We start from the raw sequence: 27545 nt of genomic DNA on the forward strand, positions 1-27545 counted from the left end.
CTCATACTTAAATCTTATTAAGGAGGGACACTTCTATGATAAACGATTTGTCCATACTTCAAGATTTTCAAAAACTGAACGTATGTACAGTTTGTCTGCAAGATGACGCTGCACTGCTACCCATAAATGAAAAATTGCAAGAAAAAATGGCTTGAAAGGGTAATTAAATGGCAATTAAAAAATTTCAAAATTAATTTTTTATCTGTAACACTGACAGATGGCCCATGTTTGATTTTATTCTTGTGCTGTTTTGAAACTTTATCATTATTTTCTTTTGCCCAATTCAGAATGATCTTTCTCTGCCTTTTAAGAGATCTTAAAAAGCCAAAGCCAGAAACACAGCGGTTTGTTAGTATTTTCATTCCACGTAAGATGATGCTGGCTTCTTCCTCCTCCCGTGCTCCCCCAACCAGCTGCTCTGTCACTCCTGATACAAACTGGCGTAGCCGCGACTTCCTGTCGCAGTCGCAGATGATCGCCGTGTGTCACCAGTACATCTGGCCTGTGCAACGTTAGGATGAAGCGTACGCTGACATTCCACACGCTACCAGTAATACTTCAGGCACTACAAAAACCTGGGATACCTAAATGCCAAAAATAGTTCTAAAAGTACTCCCTTGAACGTTGCCTTAGACATTTTATTCACAAAGCTCCCACTGACTTCCTCAGGCACTTTGATTTAAGACTCCTTGTGTAGGAAAGTTAAGAATGACGTTCCTCTGACCCAGTACGTGTCTCTACTGCAGGCAACCAAGCTACGTCACATCACGCAGGCCACCTTCGCAGGGCAAAGAAACTGCCATTCATCTATCCCAAAGGGTTTTTAAGGTATCTGTGTCAGGATGCATCCCAGAAGTGCCTATTTTTCGCTATCAGCTATAAATGAAAGTTCAGGCAGACTAGCTCACATAGGACATCTAAAGTTAGGCGAGACAAACCTCAATTTAAAGAGTTTTAAATATTGCAACTTGCCTCATTTTATATCCTGGTTCAACAGAAAGGCTACAACTCTTAAGCATTCATAATCTCCTTTTCATTTTACCTCACCACTCAGGGAGGTGATCGTCCCCCTGTACTCGGCACCGGTGAGGCCGTACCTCGAGTACTGTGTTCAGTTTTGGGCCCCTCACTCCAAGAAGGACATCGAGGTGCTGGAGCGTGTCCAGAGAAGGGCAATGAAGTTGGTGAAGGCTCTGGAGCACAAGTCTTATGAGGAGTGGCTGAGGGAGCTGGGGTTTTTCAGCCTGGAGAAGAGGAGGCTGAGGGGGAGACCTTATTGCTCTCTACAGCTACCTGAAAGGAGGTTGTAGCGAGGTGGGGGTCAGTCTCTTCTCCCAAGTAACAAGGGATAGGACGAGAGGAAACGGCCTCAAGCTGCGCCAGGGGAGGTTTAGGTTGGATATTAGGAAAAACTTCTTCACCAAAAGGGTGGTCAAGCATTGGAACAGGCTGCCCAGGGAAGTGGTTGAGTCTCCATCCCTGGAGGTATTTAAAAAATGGGCAGACGTGGTGCTTGAGGACATGGTTTAGTGGTGGACTTGGCAGTGACAGGTTAATGGTTGGACTCGATGATCTTAAGGGTCTTTTCCAACCTTAACGATTCTATGGTTCTATTCTATGATTCTATCTTGGTGAAGTTCACGTATTGTTCATGGAGTCTCCCAACATTAATCAGCACAACAAAGATATCCCATTCATAGTTCCATTCGCACACTTCTCCATCTTACCTGGAAGAGCTATTCTAAGCTATTTTGCTTCTCATTTAAATCCAAATGAAAGTTAAAACACTTTATTCCACGCAATGCATTTTACCACTGAGAAAGGACAAACTGTCACATATATTCAGGAGATACAACAATAAAAATTGGTTAAGAAAGTGGGCACGTGAGGCCTACATGGTTTCATATTTCTAACTTTTTAAGCCAAGGAATGAGATCTGCTACTGTTCAGTAACCTTTTTTTATTATTATTATTTCAAAATGTTCTATATAAGCTCCCCAAGAAAAGTACTCTCAGGAAGAACTACCAATTTACCTATCCCCTTCAATCAAAAGGGTTACTGAACTGAAAAGGGTACATAGTCCTATTCTCCACCATGCTACCAAGGATACATGATGAAAAAGATATATTTGCCCTGATTTAACAGCTTTATGCTTTGCAGAATCACAGAATAGTTGAAAGGAACCTCCGGAGATCATCTAGTCCAAACCCCTGCTCAAAGCAAGGTCAGCTAGAGCAGGCTGCTCACGAACACACCCAGTTTTAATATCCAGCAACGAAGACTGCACAGCCTCTCTGTGCAACCTGTTCTAGCATTCAACCACCCTCACAATAAAAGTTTTTTTTCTTGGGTTTAAACGGAGGTTTTTTTGTACATAAATTTGTGCCCATTGCCTCCTCTCCTGTCACTGGGCACCACTCAGCAGACTCTGACTCCATCCAATTTATACTTCCTAATACAGGAGATACTCCAAGTGCTCAATCATCTTTGTGGTTCTTCATTAGTCTTGTCTCCAGAATGCCGATGTCTTTCTTGTACTGGAAGCTCAGAATCAAGCTTTGCACTCCAAATGTGTCTCACCAGCGCTGAGTAGAGAGAAAGGGAAGAATCACCTCCCTTGACCTGTCAGCAACACTCTGCCTAATGCCGCCCAGAATGCGGCTGGCCTTCTTTGCTGCAAAGACACATTGTTGGCCCATGTTCAGCTTGTTGTCCACTAGGACAACCTATTGCCCCAGGTCTTTTTCTGCAAAGTTGCTTTCCAGCCATTTGGTCCCAGCCTATAGTGGTGTATGGGGTTACTCCTTCCCAGGTTCAGGACTCAAACAGCTGGGAAAGACTCAAACAAAACAGTAAAAACCCTCGAACAGCTGTGAAGCAGTGACTACTAAATCAAAAATTACTTGCATAGTCAAGACTCTAAAATAAATATGTCCGCACCTATGCCTTAACTTTGGCACAACAGCAGTAGGTCAGGCAGCTCTTCAGGCATTAGGGTCATGAGCCCATGTTGAGCCCATGTCAACTCACACAGGCTACAAAAGGCATACTTACCAACTGCTAATACATAATTACTGTTTCTACGGATGCCATATTTTAAAGCTTAAAAATCAGAACAATTTAGCAGTTCCAAACACTGCTGCTAAGGCACATATGAGCAGGTCAGTTATTCCAACAGCAGTTCTATTTGACTAGCACGCCTCAAGAACTATAGTGCAGCAGATGACTTACCCTTTGAGCTTTGTCTTTTAACTCCTGATCTTGAGCTAAGAAAGCTTGCATCCTCTTTTGGATGTCTGTAAGTTTTTCAGGGTTAATTCTAATTAAAAAAAAAAAAGTTAGCTTTAATTATTAGAACATGCAAAAATAAGCACCTATTAAGGTCTCAGGAGTATCTTCCCGTCTTTTGCATTGCTTTCATATGCATAAAGCTATTACCACTCTGAACAAGCTTAGAATGGAACCATATTAAGGATGAAGCATACACTCCTCAAATGAATAATACAGAAAAGACAAATGGGAGCTCAGACTTTTTATCCAGAGACAGTTTTCAGTGAAGGTGGTGAAACTTCTGCCAAAGCAAAGCCAAAATCAGCAGTAAAGAACTTCTTGAATTTATAAAAATGCTGAGAAAAAATATAGAAGAAGCATAATGAATTATAGTGTTACTTTATACTGAGAGAGCAGTCTTCATAAGGAAATTCTCAGCATTTTTGAGAGCTTAAATAAGATCCATTGCCCTGGGAATACTGAAATTTAAGTACTTCTTTCTTACAGCCAGATGAGCAAAAATAAAGGACATTGAGATTAAACAGATTTAAGAGCTCCTCAATATATTGATCAGATGAATAAAGGACAGCGACTGTATTATAGAAAATGCCATTAAACCTAGTAAGAAGTTATGCAAGTCCTCTTCCAGACTCTGGATTTTTACACTTATTCCAGTGATATCTACACCATTCCAGGTTTCTTTGCCCAGATCTTTTCTTATCTGCTTCTGGTTTTGATCTGCTACTGCTACCCAAGTGTATCATACAACCTACCAAACATGGTAGGAGGGTACCCCTCAAGCAGTGGTCAAAAGAGATGCACAACTACCAAATTTCTTAATCTGGTTCTTGCTGCTGTGTGCCACGTCATCCCATACTGCACAACAAAACACAGCCTTTGTTGAAGGAAGTCAAGAAAAAAAAATAAATCAAAATCATGCTTCTTCACACAGCACTAAGTCAGTCTAGAAAACATGACTCTGATTAAAAAACAATTTATAGACATTTTTTGTAACATAAGTCGTTATGATCATCAATTATTCTTACTAAATATGAAAGCAGCAATTAAACAAGGGGTTGGAGGGTATGACTAAAGAATAATTTATAAAGACATCAAGCTTTATACCCTCATCATTTCAATTTCTTATCTCTGTCAGATACAGCCAGTGGAAGACTGTAGCACACACAAGAGCTATTTAGCTACAGTTTTAGTGAAAGATCAAAAAGCTGAGTTCCAGTTTCAAGCCAGCAAATAATTTACTCTGAAAGTGTAAAGACATGAGAGAAAAGAAGAGGCATGAAAAGTTCAGTGGGGCACAAACTGACCAACAAGTCTTTGAAATGCAGTGCAGGATGGAATGCAGACAAGATACCGAAGATAGAAAAAATAAACAGAGAGAAGGCTCTTCCAGATTTTATTCTATAAAACAAGATTGAGAAGGTGACAATGAAAATATTTATGCTCCTAACAAAGGAAAAATGGTAGAATAGCAAACTAAAAGCAGTGGTTTGCTTAATACTGAATTGTATTAGAAGGTACAAACACGAAGTATACGACCTCACTGCAGAGGAAAGACAGGAGGAAGAGCAAAAAGGCTGGCTAGATGAAACCTACGTGTTTACAATGACCTGAAACTCGAGAAGAAAGCTTCAAGTAGAACCAAAGACAAGTATAAAACTAGCACAAATACACTGGGATAAAATAAGAAATACAACCACAAAATGAGATACAAAAAGTAAAGAAGGGATAGCATGATAAATAAACAAAAAAAAAATTAACATGAACACCAGTAGTATAACAGCCCAGAGAAGTATCAGATTGCTGTTAAATTATGGGAAAGCTATTAAGGGATGACCTCAAGGCACTTAAATTAGCCAGTGTCTTTTTTCCCTTGTCTTCACTCAAAGTGGCAGCTGCAATCAGACAGCTAACAGCAGCTACAGCACAGTCCAAGCTCACACCAGAATTGCAAATCACGGGATAACATGTACTTAAATAAATCAGCTGGGTCAAAAGAAACTTGCTCCATAGCAACTAGAGAGAAAGTCAGAGCACTTCTGAGTCATAGTTGCATCTATTCTTGAGAACTCATCTGAGACAGATAAAAATCTATGGGACAGGGCAGGTAAACACAGTGCTCATTGTCAAAGGGAGCAAAAAAAAAAAAAAAAAAAGAAGTTAACTGTTTAACTTTTTTCTTGATACCGAAAAAAGAATTTGTAAGCACCTAAAGAAAATAAGCAAACACACAATGGCCAACATAGCTTAGTCAGAAGCAAAACATGACTAATCAGTCTGATTATCCTTCATAACAGCATTAGCTGGCTTTAAGAATTAGGAAAGAAACAGCAGATGTCATATTTGATGTCAGCAAAGCAGCTGGCAGTTGCACATCCTCATAAGCTAGGGAAACATGGTCTACATTAAATCTTCAAGTAAGTGCAAAAATGGCCTTGGAGCCGTACTCAAAGAGTAGCTGGGACTGTCAACTACTCACTGTTGTCACTGTCAAACTCAAAATGCATACCAAGTTCCAATTCTCACCTGGGCCCGCTATGACTCATTATTTTCTATGACTTGATTATTGTGAATATGATCCATTATTTACAGGAGACAATAGGTCATTGAGGCTCCAAGCATAATGGACAATAATCTTAGACAAGATGTAATAACGTTTTGTTGACTGCATATAAATTTTAGTTTAAGTAATTTGGTTGAAATTTCCAAGAAAAGGGTTTGAAAAAGACAGAAAACACATAATGCTTTACAGTTAAAAGCAAGGCAAGATACTGTGGTATAAATCTAAACAATGTCAACCAAGAATTGCCCCAAGCACATTTTGAGGTTATGTGTTTGTTAATGAATGAGTAAATTTGCAACACTGAATATTAATAAGAGTCAGAATACTGCATTCTCTCCTTTCCAACTCTGTATCATGACAACCGCCCACTGTCTGTCATCTTTGTCTCATGATGGGATTCCAAAAATAAGAAAGCTGGTCACTGTTAAATTGGATTTTGGTTTTAATGAGTTTGCATGTTATTTCTTTCCGAACAAATAAAACTCTCTACAATAATTATATACATGTGACTATTTGGAGAGACAAACCTAAAACCTAAACACTTAAATGAACTATTGTAATTCATAAGCTTGCCTAAACAGCTAAGAACCAGCGAGCTAGAATCAACTACGCAAAAACTAGAAGGGGATTTTATGACATTGTCTGTCATTTTAACCAGGCTGTTTCTTTCTTTTCTTAACTCTGCAAGTACAAATCTTGCATTTAAGGAGCAGCATAACTTTTTTAAACTGTTGTTTTGCCTAGCAGTTGCACAAATGGCCACACTTGACTGTGCCATGATATAAATATGAACTCAGCTTGCTTGGTCTTATGAACTGATCAGACAGCACTCACCAAATCTCCTGGTCGATACACACTCGGCTTTCCGCTCGTTTTCCCCGTTTTCAACATCAGCATTCAAGCACTGCTTTAACTAGATACTCTTTCTTCCCCATCTTCTCCAAAGCAGAATTTGAACAAAAAAGCTCAACAACCACCAAAAAGACCATGCTGCCATGATGTAGCAAAAGTTTCTGTATTCCACCCAGCTTCCGAGCAGCAGCAGGTTTTGATCTGTGCTCTCAGCCTGGAACGCGGCTGCCTGTGGTTACACTGGACAACCTGAAAGGCTGGAGAGGAGGAAGAGCTGGGACTCAAGGAAGGCTGCTCAGAGCTACCACGCTCGCACCAGCAGATCACGTACAGGTGCATAACCACACTGGTTAGTGACACCAACGGACTGTCCTACAGTAATGATGGTAATTGGGAGGCAGCAAGTTTTAATAGATTCCCTAATATTAATATTATTGTCATGTGGAATACATATCCAAGTATTCTCCACTGTCAGAAAAAGAGGTGGTTTGTTGTTGTTGTTATTGTTGTTTTCTTCAAGAACCACATTTTTGTCATAATATTAAAGAAAGCAAATTACATTGCAGGTATCTACATACTTGCACTTCCTTTGGTAAAATTTTCTACACACAAAATTTTTACAATAACCCCTTAGGAAGCAGCTCCTATCTTGTAACTTGACAAAATTGGATGCGACAAAGTAGTCTCAAGGTATTATCAAAAATAACTTTAGTTTATAGCTTGTATCTAAAACTTTGAACCTATAGACTCCTTATAAATACATACATAATATTTAATACTTTCAGAGTAGCTTTTTGCCATATCTGAGTGCTCTAAAATACAATATTTATTATTGCATATTTTGCATTTTCTCTTGCTCTGTTTGAACAATGAAAAAGAGATGTATTGTTAAAAGCACCACCTGTAAATTGGCAGCTTGTGCTGATTAAAATGGTACGGTATACTACAGGGAGCTTAGATTTAAAATTGAAAATTAAGAAAACAGTCCAAACCTTAGTCTTTTGAATAGGTATTCAGGAAAAGAAAGTTATTCTCCTCTCTCCTTTCAAATTATGGAACTGTTTTAAAAGCTCTGTCTAAATGAAATAAAGAAATGTTAAGAGCTGTTTATAAGTCAGAAAATACAAACCAAGGAAAGTAACAGAAAACTAGTTCTTGCAATCCCTATGCAAGATAACAGGTTAACAAGAACAGCAAAACAAACACTTTCATTGACAGTGATGTTTTAGAAACAAAAAGCTTTCCGAATGAATTTGAGAAGTTTGAAGAGTTAAACTCTGTTGGCAGCGAGCAATGCTCATTACCTTCTAACTCACAAGTTAAACCAATTCTTGAGAATCTATAATTAGGTGAACATGCACAAACTCCACCAGAAAACTTCAACAGAAGACCTGGAACGTGATCCATGGGCTGATGGAACTTCTTCAACAATTTAATCAATTGACAAAACACACCAGGGTTGTATTAATTGGGAAACTGGCTAGAAGTAAACAACCTAAGAAAATTTGTAGTTAAAAACTTTTAGGATTAAACGGGTTTGCAGTCCATAAGTAGTTACAAGAATTTTTTTTAAGGATTTTAGTTAGCATCTTACAAGTAAAATGCTAAACCATTTAAGCCTTAACCACACTACGTAGACAATTCTAAGTAGAAGCATTCCTCTTCATTACGATGTTACAAATACTAATAAGGTATGTTTTGCAAATTGAAAATCTGGACCTCGGGGCAGGCTGTTAAAATACATTATCAGTCAAAAGCCCTGAATTTGCTTATAATGATTCCAGTTAAGAATGTTACTTAAATGTATTTATTATACATATGCCCTAGTGTCTTGGTAAAATAATGAAATTTTGGGGTGATGTTTAAAAAAAAAAAATAGCAGAGAGTTTTCCACTGATGTAACATCAGATTATCAAGAATGTGTTAAGAGATGCAGCTGTGGATGTCTCTCCAGAAACACATCTAACTTGGATTATAAATAGAAGACCCATTTATTGGGGGGGGAAATTAAATATTTGCCTTATTAAAATTGAATTGTTATCCTGGTACAAAAATACTGATTTGGATTTGCATGAATAAATACAGGATAAAGAGGCTTTTTTACCATGTTCTATGATAAGCTGTTCAGACAATTAACTGCATTACTCACGAAGTTAAAAGCTTAGCTGTCAAAGAAAGGTGAAATATTTATAATATGCATGAGATCAGACATTTATTTAGTGAATATCAAAACAAGATACATGATTTGAATAACTATCATTTTAACAAGAAAAAAGATGAGGTTTGGAAAGAGACAATTTGCTTAGGCTGTGGTGGTTATAAAACAGATCTTTTTAAAGCACTATGATGCTTAAAGGAAAAGAAAATATCAGACTTTAATTCAGTTTCCTTACAGATACTGTCCACATTCAGTTGGGATTTTGTTGTTGTTGTTGTTGTTGGGAGGGGGGGTTAAACAGCAATTTCAAAAGAAAGCTATAAGCACAATTAGACCTTTGGTAGTTGTTTGACTCCATTCTAGTCCTTATTTTCACTGTTTTAGCAAAAGTTGTCTTATGTTTGAAGTTCACGCATGTTCTACACAGAATTGATACCTGTGTTTGACCAGAAAAGGTGTATTTAATTCACTGGCTGCTGTGCACTCAGTTACATAGAAGCAGCAATCACAAGTGCAGTTCACAAGTGCCTCTGAAATGACATATCCCATGAATCAAAAATACTTAAAAAAATAAAACTAAACCTTAAATCTGGAAAGTGCTATATGCATGTTTCTACTCCCTGCAGAAATGGCAACTTGTGTCCAGGTGTGGCATGTTTGGAGTGTTGACATCCAACTATGGTATCAAAACCAGGAATCCTCAGGGAAACCAAACAGAAGAATCAGCCTAGTGAAGCTGAACACTGGAGCACTCATAAGAGTAAGATTCAGTAGGAACTGACAGTATTTTATGGTTAACATTCCAAGCTCTTGCTTCTTTCCCCTTCACTATAGCCGATCACACAAGCCTTCCTTATTGTTTGTAAAAACAAAATAAGAAGTTTGTTAGAAGTCACCATCATATCAAATTGCAATTGACCAGGCTATCCTGACTTACCTTAATGCATCCTGTTATTGAATTTACAATAGAAAAAGTTAATGAAGTGAAAAAGATTCTCATTTAGTAGACTTTAATAATGACAAGACCCAAAGCACGTGTTCGCTTTATTCCCTAACTCAAGTTTTGACATAAATGTATATGGGCAGTGTAAAAAAAACAGATAGTATAAGTAACGGCAATTTCTTACTATCCTTTGTTACACTAGAAGACAAAGAATACACTATAGTTAATTTTGAACAGACCTGAAGGTTTAAGCAACGAGATAATAATAACCACTTAAAGCTTCACCCTACTTTGATTTCTTCTCAAAACCAATTATTCCACAAACACTTTCCGCATACAGTTAATTATCTTCCTTGCTTAGATATCCGAATCTTCACATTCAAACCACAGCTTTTCAAAGTAAGAGTCCTAGCCTTGCTCATACCCACTTGTACAGAAACTTAATTTTCTACCTTGTCATCCTTGTTCTTTTAGCTCCACTCTATGATTTTTGGTATGGTGTAACCTGAACTATAAAAGTATTCAAAATGGAGTCAGGCTCATACCACACTTTCCAGCTTGCTTTCAATTCTTCTTCCATATTTCCTTCACATTCAGTTTCCTCTTTTGATTTAGCATTAGACTGACAGGCTCAAGGAACAATCAACTCCTTCCTCCCTATAGCTGCTAATTAAGAAATTACCACCCATGCTTTTTCGTGGTGTGGGGTTTTTCTATTATTTTATAGTTAGGGTTTTTGTCTTTCCTACATGTCCATTACTCTGCATTTAATAGGAACTGGAAATATAGGGGTTTTTTTATTTTTACATGGTATCATTACATACTGCTGCAACTCTTTCAAAGTCAGTTCTCTTTTGTATACATAGCATAGATCTCTACACGTCTCCGTCAGAATACTCTCTCTGGTATGTAAAATGACCATTTAGCCACATATTTTATTTCCTGTTCTTCAACTAACTGATTCAGAAAGATCATGACCAATTGGAGAAACAGTAGAACTAAAGAAAAGACAGGTAAGAGAAACCAGAATGATAAAAGGTATAAAAACATACAAGGACAGATTAAAGAAATTGTAATTGTTTAATCTGCAAAAGAAAAGAAGAGCATGATAATGTCCAATTACATAAAAAGTAGTTGCAAAGAGTGAGAGAATACATAATTTTCCATATATTCTTGGCACAGGACAAAAGAAATATTTCACTTAAATTACTTACAAGGCTTATCAGACACTTGAAGAAAAAACCTTAATGGCAGGAACTGCTGAGTACAGATGAGATCACTTTGGGAAATTGTGAAGATATTCATTGACAAGTTAGAGAAGCAACTGATAAGAATGATTTGTGCAGCTGATCCTGCCTTTGGGAAAGGGGATGGAATAGGTAACCTCTCAACGACTCTCCCTTCTACAACACTAACAAAATCAAATTATCTCCCTTGTTTGTCCAGCTCCAGGCAATTCAAGCACTTTACTCCATCAGGATTGTCATAGACTCATCACACATTATTCCTGTAGAAAGAAGGCTGAATAACAGACAAGCCATTAGTCACTTACTTGATTTCACTGACAGGTACTTTCCTCTGTGTCAGCTGTTCCACCATGCCTTTTTCTTCTGATGGAAGCAATACTAACAAAGCTTCACCACCTTCTTTGTATCTGATCGGGGGGAAAAAGCCACAAAAGAGAGACCTCAAGCAAACATTCAAAAAAAAAAAAACATTTTCTACTGATGTTTTCAATAACCAGTGAGAATTTACATTTGCTTCCTTATAAGCAGCCCAAAAAGGAGACAAAATCCTGACTTTCCAAAGGGAAAAGAAAAGGCAAACCAGTTAAGTGACTTGCCAGTATCTCCACTTGAGCTGTTTCCAAGACCACGCCTAGAGCCATAAACATCTGGGACTAAGACACAGATTCAGATCAGTGGATCTTTTCTTCCCTAGATTAGAAATATTTCTGTAGTAATTCAATGGCACTTGATCAAAGCTTACAATACTAGAAGATCTAGCTACTTGCATCAATCCTTTACCTATACGCAAGTCTTAACACCTGGTAACAACTAATTCTCCTTTGCACATGCTGCAAGTGTAAAGGCTAGAAAAGGGTAAGTGTCTTGATTCCAACAACTACTTGCATGTTCAATAAAGGCTACCTTTCTAACAGGTCACAGAGGAGTCACTGAAAGAAAAGCATAAAAACAGGAGTTCTTTCATTTATAGAAGCAGTTTTTAGGTGCAAAATAAAAAATACAATCAGACTGATCCCATAAGATCATATCTAGTATTCACTTTTCAATGCATTTAACAGCTGTATCAAATGTAGCTGAGTTAGTAATTACTCAAGATACATAGTTGGCAAAGAAATAAAAATTCTTCCATTTTATCCTTAAAGTATCTTCTTGTTCACTTTCTTTTTGTGAAAGAAAATGTCAGTTCCTACTTTTGGCAAATTTTTCTCCATGAATGTCCTCAAGTCGCTAGAAAAAATACCCAACAGCATTAGTAACCAAACAAGACAATGGGTTTAAGTCCTACTGAAAAAGCAGTAATGATGAGTTAGCTTATCTGCATTATCTAAGTCCATATGTACTGTAACACATATATTTTTTCCCCATTTACAGTACAGATTGATAGGAAAATATTGCATAGAGTCCTCCATTACATAAAAAACAACAATCCAACTAAATTTCAGAAATATGCCAAAATTGGACAGAATCCAACTCACAGCCAACTGATGAGAGGAATGTGTGGGACAAAGCAAAATAAAAGAGTGGTAAGTTACTATGCAGAGCAGCTCTAAACTGCCAAGAGCTACTCACAGGGAAGTCCCTCGGCAACAGCAGGTTGTAAGCCTATACGTAAACTGCTATGACTACAAGTATTCTATTTATTTGAAACAGAACATTATCATCATATTATTTTTCAAGTGCCAATTTATATCAAATTATTTACTACCTTAACAGGCCTTTAGTTTGGTTCCTACTCCAGTCATATTTGTCTTTTTTTTTTTTTCCCCCTATGCTGGTAAAAGTTTTCATGCGTCTTAAGCATATCTGGTCTGTCCTTTCTGTTTTCCACAAGGAAAGTTAACTGTTTCCTCTATCTTTATTCCACTCAGTCTGTTGCCATTTCATAAATCTTCAGCTTCTGTTACTCCCTCATACATTCTCCTGTTGGGTCTTTACTCCAACTGCATTTACTCTTCTCCATCAAGAGAACCATCAAGGAAAGAATATTATGCAAAAGGTATAAACTATCTGCAGAAGGGTGGGAGATGTTATTAATTTGTCTTTGGGTCAGAGACCACAGAGAACAAGGCTGTGCCAAGACAGGTCACCTATCTTTCCAATAAAAGCTCAGCAGTGACAGAAGAAAACACCAGTTCAGTCTGTGGACAGAAAAGGGGATATAAGTGCTATTTAAGGAAGCATTAGAGTCCAGGCTCCTTGGCTTAGGAGAGCTTTTAAGTTGGAGGCCAGAGAGCGCAGAAGGATGTTCTCAGGCACGCCAAAGAAGAATCATACTAATAAAAATCATTTCCGATGGAATATAGGGAGCCCACATTTTTCCAAGTCTCAACAGTTATCACTTGGCAAAAACAGTACTGCAGAACTGTTTGAAAACTATAAACACTATCTGTCACAGCACAGTAAGCAATGCAAGTAGCAACAAAATCTGCAGTTAAAACAGTCTGTCAGCTTTTATTACAGCTCTCTGCTTTCATCAGATGAATTTGAAAAATCACAACAAAACGCTCTCAGATGCCTTTTTTTTTTGCCCAATGCTATACATGATGGGTTTTGGGACTGACTTTTAAAGATAATTTAAAAATGCTTAATAAATGTTTTTGTCATGAGATTTTAACCCTTACATTCTAGATTTTGAAATTTTACATGGAAATCAAATTGATACAAGAGGAGAGTCTCTGCCACACACCAACACTCTGTAAAACTTACTGGTTTTATACAGTTTGGTAAGAGTACCAAAAGAAATGGTAAGACATTTGGACTCTGTCCCAAAAAATACTGCTTTAGGGTTGTGGGTGAGGGAAAGCTACTGTACAAAAACTATACTAACTTGATTTTAATCCATTTAATTAGTAGACCTAAAATGTTCTCAATGCAGAAATATCAGCTTGCAGAATCTTTCTAAAAAAGATTTCTAAAGCAACCCATATGCTTGGTTTAAGGCAATTTATTATCTTTACCAACAGCATAGGAGGATGTAAGTCACTGCTGATCAAACATGCCATGAATGTTCGGGCCCTTTATATAATAATTAAGGTTGGGACTGACTTGCTTACATAGACCAAGTGCACCTTCTAAGAAAGCTCTATATATTCTAACCCAGCCAAATTCCAGATGATACTTCCACAAAGTAGGTGCATGTCAGACACTGCCACTGCTTGAAGAAGCAATGAAATCCTGGAAAGCTACCGAACCTTAGAGGACTTTGCATTTTATGGCAAAAATTGATGATCACAGTTCCAAGGCAGCTAATTATTCATCAAAAGAACCTGAGCTCTCAGAGCACTGTTGGACAGAAGGATGAAAATATTCTCTTTTATCTACCCAAGGCTTGTATGAGACAGGAAGACAGAGATAATATTGCTGCCAATACTAGTCTCACCGATTTAGAGTACAGAATAACACACAGCTCTGCTCTTCTCTTCAAAACAGATGCTACGAGAGGAAAGGATTCCAAAAAGAGCTATGAGAATGATCCAATATCTGGAAAGAATGTCTGTTTAGTCTCTTAACAAGAATCTTCCTCATTTGTCAAGAAGACAAAAAAAAAGTCTTGATCACACTATATAAACACCTACAAAGGATTATTTTTGCAGATTCTTTAAATTTAGTCAAAGGCATGAAGTGATTTGTGTAGTCCTGTTGCTTCTGTCATTTCTTATCGTAGAGTGCCTGACTTGGCATTCTCAAATTGTTGCCTTATTATATTTATTTTATTCAAGTGTGCAACACACTGTGAAAGACCAGTGCCGTACAAATCATCAAGAAATACCCATCAAGGGTCAGAGAGTGCAGATATCCTCTCTGCAAACCACAAACCCAAACTCTGGAATGATATAGTACAGGAAATATCATTCTACATTAGTTTAGCTTTTATAGCTTTTCCTCAGTACCCACGAGGTCACTCTCAAAACAGGACGCAGGATCAGACAAACCTTCAATCTGACCCTTAAAAGGTGTTCTTGTGTTATGAGTGCTAAACACATTATATGCTGAGTCAGTTATCTTTTCAGAAAGTACAAATTCAGGGGATGTAATTCTAAAGGCACGCTCCATAGGTACTTCACAAAAAGAAAACAAGCATTAAATCCGGTATCTATGGACAGCGACTAATTCAATGTTTACATTAAGTCTTGCAAAGCCTTTATACAGAGAAAATAGTACTATAGCTGAATAAAGAGACAATCACATAAAAATAGACAAAGAAGAGACAGAGGTTTCCAAACACCTATATTTTCTCATCTTTTGGCAACTACTAAGGGGGGGGAGGCAACATTAAAAATATTTCTCAGAGTTGATGCCTTCAGAAATTCAAAGGGAGTGAAAGCCATCTGGTAACTATTGATGCAGCGTAATCTTCTTCCTTACCTATTTTGGAAACATTCACTCTTTTCAATGCCAATATTTTAAATGTACTTGAAGCTAAGGAGGAACGGTCTTTGGCCATTTTTATATTGTAAGTGTGATTTAATTAACTAAAACAGACAGTTTAATATTAATACTGTTCTTCAGAGCTAAACATGAAAATGAAATCATTACAGAATTGAGAGAGCTGAAAATCAAACAATCTTAAGTACTATCTGGGAAGGTTTGTATCTGTTCAGTGTCCCCAGTGGGTGTTTAGCTAAAGAAAGCAAAATGCAAGCCTATGAAAAAGGAGTTTTACTTGGGCAGAGTATTATCTTATTTCTCAAAAAAGAAAAGAACTTAGTAATGTGCTAATAAGAAAATTATGGTCTTAAAGATAACCTCAAAAAGAGAGGCTGCAGTGGAAAATTTAAGTTTTCAAAGGTGTTTTCTCTATGTCTTTCATACTAAGAACTTCTATACTGGCAAACTTATGAAAGCACAAGCTACTAAAAACTGGCATAAACAATAAAAAAAAGAACACTTAGATCTTCTGCTCAAAATTTGCTTCTATTACAATGCGTAAAACATAGGAGAAAAGAACATCCCTCAGTATCCTAAGGGAAGAAAGTTCTCCACTAAAGCCAACAAAAGAACATTTCTGTAATTATTTTCAGTAGACAGATAAAACCTTTAAATCTTTATAGATGATACAGCAGCAAAAAGTCAACCTCAGCTACTGAAATTCTTCAGCAGGAGGACTACTCCTTCTGTAGATGAGAAGACATTAGGAGAAGTTCTCCCCATTCTTGCTGACTGCAGCCTTCAAGTGGTCCATCATGACCAAAACCAAACATCTGTCCTAAAAGGCTAATTCACTCTGGTGATTTATTATTCACTAAGTATGCACCTCAACTGTGCTGGAGAAAAGTAAATTAAAAACCTCAAAGTAATCAAACTTCCTTGGACTGTGTAGTAATTGATTACTTATCTTGTCATCTCCTCAAGGTAATCAAGAAACCAGAGCAGGGAATCATCTTTGCATTGCAATTTTAACAGTCTCTTAGGATACCAGATACGATTCATTCCCATTCTATGGAAAATTACATTTTACTTGCGGAAAATCTTTGGGAAAAAAAAAAATCCCATAGTTCTAGTTCAAATCTGTCTTATTTTCTAGGGTCTATTGGCTTCAATACTTATCAAAAAGGCAAGCAACTTCTCTGCAACTCAGTCTTGACTTACAAGCAAGGAAACTGTGACAAATCATCATTAGCACTATAAAGCAAAGGGTAGGAATGATATATTCACACTGACTGCAGATGAGATAAAGGATGCCTACAATCAAGGGCTAGCACCAAAGCCTGGACAAGAAGGAAATGGGATAAATTATTTAGGACAATGTGGTACTGGCTAATTAGAAGTAGAGAAAAATGGTTTAAAATGTCAAGAGCACCATTTCCCTAGCAAAGAAACACAAAGAGTTGCCAAATAGTTTCATTTCATACCAAAAAATAAATAAAATAAAACACTAAAATCAAGATGATAGATTCTGTCATGGTGAATGAACTATCCTAAACTTCTGCTAAAAATCACCCTGAGCCAACAGCTGGTATCAAGCATGAAGGAACTAATAGCATGGCAACAATTCATCGAGGACAAGATGAGAAAATGCTTTTCGTGCAGGCCAAACAGACACTCAATTTTCGCTAATCTTAACCTACCCTTGATCAGATCCAGCCAAAGGCTGCATATACCCCTAGCCAATACTATTAAAGCAAACAATACTACCTTTATCGCAAAGGCAATAGATGAAAACGTACCATGGTTATTAATCAATTCCACCTTGCCATGCAGCTAGAGTTGAGCTTGTTCTAACTACATTCAGAGTAATTTTACATCCTTGCCACAACCATAGCAACACATAGTTCAGTCAAATGCACCATATTTTAATCGTCAGTGACATACCAGTCACAGTGATACCAGAATAAAATAGGAATGGGGACCATCTGATTGATGGTCATCAGGCACCAGTGTTCTGCTGTAGGGCAGACATCCAGTATGAAAAAAAAGGATGGGAAAGCACTGGAAAGAGAACTGTAAGGATAGCCTGCGTGGATATGCAGACCTTACAGGAAATGTTTTACAGGTTGTCTTGCACAGATGTAGTGCAGCATGTTTCCCTAACATTTGTATTTCAGAAGATATAAGTTGATGCCAAATTTCAAGAGAGTTAAAGGCAGTATTTCTGCTTTGTTCGGCAAGAAAAAAATTATCTATTTTAAAAACTGGCAAAGGAGAAAAATGGAGATGATGAAATAATCATAAAATTTGGAGGAGGAGGGCTGCAGATATAAAGATACTTGCATTACAGTTTCCTGAATTGGAATACTTCCATTACAGAAAACTCAATATAAAGGAGGTGATAATGTTTTTGAATATATTTACCACACACAAACATGCAATGAACCGTAAGTATATAATTTTTATGCTTTGGAGGTCACACATCTACCACCATACTAAAAAAAAAAACAAACAACCGTGTTTTGTGGGGTTTTTTAATCTTTAACTTAAATGGGACATTACCAAGTTGACTTGATTAAAGATCTAATTTTAGCCTAACTGGGCCAGGATGGATAGTATCAACATATGCTGTCATCTCATCTGTCAAAAGACATAGAAGTAAAGTATCACCGCAAAACTTGTGAGCTTACATCAAAGCCATTCCTAAAAAGCCTTGCATTCCAAGCCAACAGGCCACCTTCAGAAACATTAGTATTGCAGAAACTCTCCACAGTAGATCCCTTCAGGGAAAGGAAATCAGGCACCAGGGAAGCCAAATCAACTCCTCAACTGTCTCTTTCCCACCCAGGTCAAATTTGCTAGAGACTTACCAGATGTAAGCAAAAGATTGCTTTCCTTAAAACACTAAGGGCAATAAGTTAAGCATTTGGAATAGCATCAAAACCAAGCCCACTAAATTTGCCTGGTTTTGCACGCACATTATGATACGCTCTAATTACATATTTTCACTCTTCTTCCACTGGACCCTTTGTCCATCAGACATGGTTGCCAAACTATTAATACGAAACTATCTAATAGTTACTTCCACTGTGAAGCCAAATTATTCACCATGTAAAGTGATCATTTATTCACTGCGCACCATTCACACCCTTCTCGGAACATAAATATTCTGGAGCACTTGATTTTGCAACAATAATGTTCTTTAAACCTTTGCATACATTTTTAGTTTCCATAAAGAAACCAGAACAAGACAATTCCATCACGTGGAATAACTGACAAGCAAAATTCAAAAAGCAGCACAGATCCTTGCTTCTAGAGCAAAGATTTACCCCTGTAAAGACTGAAAGAATATGCCAGTGAAATTAGAGAGGTATTAGTTAATGTACACACTATTGCAATGGAGACTTGAGCATAAGGCAAAAAAAAAACCTGGCATAGTACAGTTATTCATTGTTGTAAGAAGTACTTGAAAAGAGAGAATCACCATCTGAGTATGCAAATATACATCTAGTTTTTAGAAGCTAGGTTACAGTGACTTTCCAATCTATGGGTTGGCTAAAAACCTAACAATCATACTTAATATAATACAGACTAGAAAAAAGTTAGCAAGTCAAGTTCTATTATTTCCAGCATCTAATTTATATTCTATTTTAAAGTTATTTTCAATTCCTTGATAAAGTAATTACAGTAGTGAAGGGAAAAAAAAAAAAGCATTGTATTGATGCAGACATTTGTCTGCGTTGCACTCTCATGTAAAGGAACAACATAAGACATCTACAAAAATATATCCAAAAAACATCAAAATGGACAGTTTTATTCTGAGAAGACCTATTTCAATCTGATATGCATATGAATAAATCTGTTCACCCACACACTATCCTTCAACAAAGAGAAACTAATATCCATATATACCCCAAGGCCTTCCACAGAAATACAATAATTCATAGTTTTGTTTTAAAATTCAACTATTAAATCTGATTATATAAGATACCATTTTTAAACATATTTCTTAAACAAAGTAACAGCTTTAAGTCTCTCCTATCGGGCTCAATTCAGGCAAAACTGTTTCCAATTATACTACCTTCCAGGCCTTTTGACATAATGAGGACTGGTGAAATCTAAGCTTCAAAACAAGAAAACATCATTTCTCCAAGCCCAGGAGCAAGAAGAGTTTTATCTACTGTTTATCACACCTTCTACACTGCTGGGTTTCTTCCCTAATGTGGTAATTTGTTATTCTGTTTTTTTAAGTGACAAATGAGTACAGAAAAAAATGCACTAATATCAGAATTTCTATTGCCATCTACATGATCAATGGTCTCTTTTTGTAAAAGATATTTTTCTTTAAAACAACAAATCTTTAACAAGAGATCTGTGTGCACTGCTAACTGAAACTGGGCTAGATCATCTACAGCAAGTCCTACCAAATCAGCCTAACAAGAATTACAATAGACCAGAAAGCGTGCTTGCTATTCACAGCTGAGCAAACACTGCAGACAGCCCGTGTTCACTGCTGGTTCCTCGATTCAGCCAGGGAGAAGAGCTCTTTCCCATGAGTTGTGAGCAGTCCGACATCCCACGGAGCATTTAAAACAAACAACAGAAAGTGAGCTGGCTTCATTTTTTGGTTTTGCTTTAGCTCACTTCTAATGCTTTGTTCACGCCTACTTCTCCACTGCATAGACCTCAGTTCAGTATCCTAAAAAAAACGCATCAGTAAATACTGCTATGAAGTTAGAGATTGCTTTGGGGTTTGTTTATTTTGGGGTTTGTTTTGTTTTGTTTTCCTCTGATCACTTAATATCCTTTTCCTTCTTCTGTCTGGACAGTAGCCCATTTATATCTATTGCCAAGTTCTGAGAACCATGCAACTGGGTTTTATTCATACCACAAAACCATAATCCCCTTCATTCAGTCATACTGGCTAGGTGTCCTTGTTTGCCAGACAGACTTAGTCACAAGAAATAATGGACAAGAATAGTCAACCTTATCATGCTCGTCTCAGAATGAACCGAATTCAAAAGGCCTTGGGAGGTTGTTGGGTCCTCCAGCCTAGGCTATAAGCAATCCATTTTCCGCAGCAGCTGTGTCCATTCTACCGCATTAAAATACATGTGCTTATTTATTTTTTATTACAGCTTACAGGATAGCTTCATGTCAGCAGGTAATAACCTTAGGCACTTAATATTTCAGTGTGTTGGAACATTCATACCATGCCATTATGAAGAGAATTCTAAGGGATAACACGGTGCCAGTCAGTACGACTGCGGCATCGCAGGCCACTGTCAGGAATGCAGCTAGGGTACAGTGTTTAATTTTAGAAAATTTAATAATGTGAATTGCAAGTTAAATATGGGATGTCAACAATTTCTCGTGACCTCCACTAGCAGCTATTTTTACTTAACTTGAGTTAGGATAATGACTTGACTGCAATATAATACTGCATTTATTTTTAAAGAAACATTAGTAAAAGTGCTTCAATGGGCATTAAATATAAAAAAAATAATCAAACAAGAAGCTGCCATCTTGACGGCACTGTTTATTCAGGACCAAAGACATGTATCCTTGGGAGATATTTCCCAATTAAAAAAAAAAAAATAAAAAAAAAATGAAGCTTCCACCATTGAAAAATAGCTCCATTAAGTCACTCACATATTTAAATGCTCTAGTGCCACTTGCAAGGATTACTCTAAAGGCTTATTAGTCTCACTTTCACATGTATAAAGTGGAATTACTTAAGGAGAGCCCCAATGAGCATGCTTCAAAGCATTTTACTATGACAGAGTAAGATCATTGTACGACCTGCCCCTTTCACCTTTCCAAAATTTGATGTGTGTGTATTCTTCAGTATTCACAAGGCATCAAAAAGATCATAGATCTTTTAAGTCTTTATTCATACTTCTTGGCTCTAATCATCATATTCGCCAGTGCAAAGATGGTAGGCAGAGTATCCTGCTTTGGGAACATGGACTTTCATTACTCCATTTGTTTTCAGCATATAATTTACCAAAAGGAAAAAAGCATATGTAGAGCTAGACAGAATATGCATGCCTGTATGCACACTATGTTTAATGACAACAACAAAATTACAGTGACTTTCCTAAGTCAGTTTAAGCACCTAAGAAACCTAACCAATGAGCCTCGATTAAATACCGTCAGAAGTCTGAGCCTGAGTCAGACCTAAAGCCTATATAAAGTTCCAGAAATAACACAGATAAAAACTGCAGAGCAAAGATGTATTCTGTTTAACATTCCACTGTCAGTGTCTTTAAAAAAAAGACTCCTGACAGAAAAATCACTAAACTCAAGTAACAGTTTTTAATAGTCTCCTCTGAAGAGTAAAAAAAAAAAAAAAAAAAAAAAGAAAAATGGAGCGGAGAGCGGAGGGAGGAATGTAATGTTAGGAAAGAGAGAAATTAATTGCTGAGATGTGCCAGGATACAGGTACATCCAAAATACAAAATATTTACGCATGAATAGAAAGATAAAATAGACTTTTCAGTGTCTTTTCTGCTCATCAGTGCAATCACAACTGAAAGAAAAACATCCCTATATATGTTTCTTTCATGCCAGACAACTTACAAATTATGTTTGGAAAAACAGTTGGGGAAAAAAGTGAGTATCAGAGTGCTTCAGAAATTATTATCCTCTGCTGTCCCCTAGCGGCACTGTAACTTGTTTCACAAAATTGATCAAAGAATATTTTCAACTGTAGGCTTCATAGACTACAGGACAAAAGGCATCAATAGAAATTAAAAGCCAGAAGAAATAAGTTTTGCAGACAATTACTACAAGTAGCTCTTATTTACTTACAATTTTTGAAACTAAAACCCACAGGAAGACGCTGTGATCTAGTATTTTAAATTACAGACTTTGCTAAGAGATTGTGTGACAAAAATACAGCCAAAAATATTTATTGGCATGGCCATGACATTGTCAGTATTTTAGAAATTCTGTTACTGAACTAGTTAAGATTTTAAATACATTAAAATGCAGTTGGAAGAAATAGCTTCCAATCACTCCAATTGTGGCATACCTTTCAAGTTTAAAAAAAAAAAAAAAAAACAAAGAAAAAAAAATCAAGATACGCCAATTCTACTACAAAGTAAAAGCATTACTGGACAACACCCAGATTTTCCTGATCTTACTTTACCACGAATCAAAAATGCAGGAGTTGCAATTTATGTTCTTCAGTAGAATGAAATGCAAGTGAAATGCTACTTAGGGAACATGGTGGTCTTACCCACTTAAAAAATCAATCATTATCTTTCATCTTAGATAAGGTTTTGCAAAACTGTAAAACAGATGTGGGAACACATCCACAATACTTAGTCAAAGGTTTTTCAGCCACATCCCCAAAACAATTTCTCTCTCAACTTTCATGTTTACTTTTGTATCACAAAATAATTTGATTTCAAAAGTAAACAGTATTTGGCATCCTAGTTTTAATTACAGTTTAACACAGTCTCTTCATTAGTTGAGATATTTAATTTAGCTTTCATTCCATGCAATTATACACTCTCATAACCCATGAAAATTTGTAATTATCTCTAACCTCATTAATGAGGACTACTAAACTGCAGTTCAGTTCATTTTTATCAGGTTTCTAGAAGAAACACGAGCTTCTTCTAGAAGAAACTGTAGCTACTGAAAACAAGTGAAGTTTCATACTCAACACTTAAAGAGTTCACCGAGAAGTACGTTCTCAATTATCCACACCTAAAACTGCATTAGCATACTTAGTACACGGTATTTACTTAAAACTATTAGATGTCTCCCTTGTTTTATTTTCAACGATTTACTTCATGCTGTTAAGTTCACTAAACAAATCACTTTCCAGGACTGCTTTACTTTAGGGACAGAGAGAGCCTCTATGTTTCTCCAAAGTGAAAGCTCAGTGTAGGCAGAACCTTCCTTGATCTTTGTATCAGATTAAGAGACAGAAAATACCCATAAAGCTTCTCCTACAGAAGGAATTTGCTTTCAATATCAGTCACCACCATGCCAGCTCAAACAACTTGCTCTGAACAATTCACGTAAAGGGAAATGCAAATGATAGCCTGGTGAAGCAAGGGGCAGGCCTCCAGCACAGCCCACGGCCTACAGGGCAGGCGCTCTGCCCCAATTTTCTGCCTAAATCTGTCCCTGAAGCAATCACAGAAGGGTGTACTTAAGAGGCTGCTGAAGACAGACCCTTAAGGTTGCAAGGCTAACGTCCTCATCAGAGTGACATTTTATTAAAAGCATTGTGGGAAAGGGGCATTATTTGTCTTTATGTAGCTGCTTCCCCTCTCTAAAGCGACTTAACAATCGCTCTTCTCAGCACCTAATGAGAATTGGGACAAGGCTGAGGATTATAACTCCAGGGAGGTGCTTTAAATCAGTGACACAGCTTGGGAAGAGCTCAACAAGCCTCCCAGAAACTCCCAATTAAACAGTGCCAAATATATTGTTTTGCTTTCCACAAGGACAGTATGCCATAAAGACAAAATTGCAAGCCTTCTGAGTAAGCCACAAAGGATTACAAAAAAACAAGAAAACCCCCAAACAAACAAAAAAAACCCCCACCAAACCAAAAAACAAACCCCACAAAAAAAACCCCAGAATTCTAACTCAGCCTATATGCTTTTTCTCTCAATTGGGATACATGAGTTTACATCTAGATTTGAATTTAGCCAAATAACTACGTTTTACCTAATCATATATAACATTTGCTGATATTGTTCATAGACAGTTTTCTTCCAAAAGCATTTAAAAATTTATTATTCCCTTCTGTTATAACAGGTAGATAGGAAAATGCAGAACACAGGACAGAATGGGGCAGAAGCATTACCAATTACAACGAAACCATGGCTAGAACTTCCACATTCTGAAAGAGGGCTGGAAGTACACACTCCTATTGCAGTCACCAAAATTTAATGCCATCTGATCTGGAAAGACAGATTTCAAACTCCTATAGTGCAGAGTGCTGAAGGCTTATTCTAAGAACCTGTTCTGTCATTAGGTTTGACTTCCACCTATATTGTAACAAAGATGATAAAGCCCTACTACACACAAATTAAATTATGCACAAAGATATAACGCCAGGTCTTGCATTTTATCCTTCAGATAACGGCGTGAAGTTTTTGATCTACTGAATTATATGCAATAACAACTCCTGTTTCTCTTAAAAATCTACTTCAGAGATCAAGGACGAGGCTTGCAATAGTACATCTGGGTAACTCCCTTCCATTATAAAGGCTTAGCCACAAATATTTTAACTAAAGCTATCCCTAAGAGTATAATTCTACAAAAGACTTAGAAAATTAAAAATTTAACCTGTAATTAACATTGTTTGATTCCTGCCTCCCCAAATTAAAGTAAGGAAGAAATATTTCCATTCTTTTGAAGAGTCTTCAATGACACAAAGAAATTGGATTCACAGTCTAAAGCGTTATTTATCTATAAATGGCAGTGGCAAAACAAGCTTTTCCACTCACAAACATGCTCAACTCAGCCTTTGAGGGAATCCTGCCAAGTGCAAAAGAAGATTTTTGCTTCCTCACTATTAATCTTCCCTGATCAGATTAAACAATTGGGCATATTTTTTTCCTGTCTCCTGTGAGGAGTCTCTGAAGCTCACTAAGAAATTATTAAGTCAAAGCATTCCTCTTAAGTAATCAAAAGGGTGTTTTGGTGATAACAGCCCTTCTTTCTTTCCAATTTATATCTTGACTTTTTCAAGTGAGTCTTCAGCTAATCATCTGTCCCTACAGCAATCTAGTTTTAAACATTAAAATATTAATGAAAAGTGAAAACAAACCTGGCTGTTCTTCCCACTCTGTGGATGTATGTGTTTGCATCTTCTGGACAATCAAACTGAATGACCCAGTTCACTGCTGGAAAATCTGGGTGAAGAAAAAAATATGTCAAAATTTAAGCTCACTGTACTCAAAATCCTCCTATTGAAGAGCAACATATTATTTTGGAGCATTAATTCTTGTAAGAACCATCATTTAGATCAATTTACAGACACGGGGTGCAACCTCTGAAATAAAAATAAAATTAATTGCATGTATTAGCATATCATAAACAATCCTCCTCTTCATCAAAGAAAGCTAAAATTAACGGTGTCTTCATTTCCTAGATTACGACAGTACACTGGAACAGAATTTCACACTTGACAAGAACTGACATGTTTTGTGTCACACACATGATAAAACACCACTACATTTAATAATTAAATAACAATATCTGACCCACTTTTCACCTACAGTATCAATATCCTACACCACCGGTGGTTGAAGTCAGCTGTGGCGAGACAGCGCTACTTCAGTTGTCCATACACAGAAATATCATAGTCCCTCTCAAAGGCAGGAAGGAGTGACCAAGCCTGACAAAGAAGTCAACATTGAATGTGAATGATAATTATTAATAAGCATTTTCTCAGTGCTGCACTTCATCCGGCAGCAGCATGCTTTGCATTTGAGTAAGTCTGTGTTACTTCCTGACCAAGTCTGTAGCTATGCTGTATTCCACAATTACACCAACACTCTAAACCCAAACAGCCATACCCACTTTAGATCCTCGCTAGTGAGATTTCAGCAATGTGGAAGGTACGATAAACAGTTTTCATTTCTGCCTTCAGTTTTTAGAGCACCTTCCTTCCTTTTGTAGCATACTGACAAAACCTTACATTTTGGACAACGGAGTTTACTATCTGAAAGAACAAGCAGACTCCTGAAAACATTCTTGCGTCATGCCTAAATGCCTCCAAGTACTAAACAATAAAAAAAAAAAAAAGTCCAAAGTATCCACTGAAAATATAAAGAAGTAAATCATAATTCAGCAGGTAATGACCAGAGGAAAGAAACTCAAGCCAAAATAGGTCCTGTAAATATTCTTGCTTCTTCCCTCATCTATTTTTCTGCCCCCTTAAGAATACAGTCCTATAATGCCATTCATAGTTCAGACATTAAAATTCCTTCAGGTTTTCATTTCCACATCCTGGTAGGTTAGTAATTTTTCATATCCTTTGGAATAACCCACAGGATACAGACACATCAGAAATACTTAAAACTGCTAAAATCTTGCCTTAAGGCATGTAGTAAAAGCAAATACGTTACTACTTCCATTTTCCCTCGTTCCAGATATTTGTCACAGAACATGGCTGGAAAAACTAGATTGTCTACAGACTTTAATAAATAAATAAATGACAGCTTCCACTGACTACCTCACTAACAAATGCCATTACAAAACTAGTGACAACATAGGTCTTTTTGGGACAAAAAGAAAAAATAAGCACAAATGAAGTTGGCCTCTTCAGTACAGAAACAGTAGAACTCTAAGAAGCATGTCTCTTCTGAGACATCCTAATGAGCTCTTAAGCAAACTACAGCTTCATTTCTTACAAACCAGGCTGGTCTTCTGAGCATACTATCACTGATAAAGTCTCAACAGGGTTAGATGATCACTTTGTGAATAAGTGTTGCTTCTGTGGATACATACCCAGGCCACGAGCTGCAATATCTGTAGCAAAAAGTACTGCTGCCTTTTTCCGAACAAAACAAGTGTAGACTTCCATTCTCTTCATCTGCTGCTGCTTGCCATGGAGTGCCAGTACAGGGAGACCAGGCTGAAGCTTACAGAACACTCTGAAGAGATACTGGACCTACCCAACAAATCGAGGCGGGGGTAAATTACCGTGCAATGTTAAACTTGTTAAGATCATACCCAGTATATAACAACTGACTCAGCACATCACAGAAAACACACTTTTCTCCACATCAGACACAAGAGATGCTATTTTGAGACTTTGTCACACGCCCAGGTACTAAAAGAGGAAATGAACTGTGGCACAAGATGGGCATGCCTTTTGATGGCACTTCCCAAAAGGAAACAGAGCAGGTAACAGCAAGAACACCTTGGGACATGACCAGTTAGGCTGTACGCAAGGGACCGAAGTATCAAAAGTCCACCAGAAGCACTGCTTTTAGGCAACACTGGAGGGGTGCTGTGTCTTGTGCTTGCACTCAAAGCTGTCTGCACAGTCTTGGTTTACTATTTCAAGCTTCAACAGCTTCCGTTATAAAAGCAGTCTGTTTACTCTTACATACAGTACCATGATGCAGCATTATTTTACAGCA

The 27545-nt window shown here is 37.1% G+C and overlaps 1 protein-coding gene across 2 annotated transcripts in view; it reads right to left on the bottom strand.

Annotated features, from left to right (window-relative positions):
- The window catches only part of DDX10 (DEAD-box helicase 10), a 193139-nt gene that overhangs the window by 149634 nt on the left and 15960 nt on the right, over positions 1 to 27545 (bottom strand). For both annotated transcript variants that reach the window (XM_087757197.1, XM_087757196.1), the window contains exons 8-11: positions 26908 to 27070; positions 25223 to 25307; positions 11358 to 11459; positions 3233 to 3320 (exon numbers count right to left, since the gene is read on the bottom strand). In XM_087757197.1, coding sequence (XP_087613323.1) covers positions 3233 to 3320; positions 11358 to 11459; positions 25223 to 25307; positions 26908 to 27070 — 438 coding nt within the window. The remainder of the gene's footprint in view (positions 1 to 3232; positions 3321 to 11357; positions 11460 to 25222; positions 25308 to 26907; positions 27071 to 27545) is intronic.

Source organism: Nipponia nippon, unplaced genomic scaffold, assembly GCF_047370975.1.
Source record: "Nipponia nippon isolate SJK-2023a ecotype South Korea unplaced genomic scaffold, ASM4737097v1 scaffold_2, whole genome shotgun sequence".
Classification (NCBI taxonomy): domain Eukaryota; kingdom Metazoa; phylum Chordata; class Aves; order Pelecaniformes; family Threskiornithidae; genus Nipponia; species Nipponia nippon.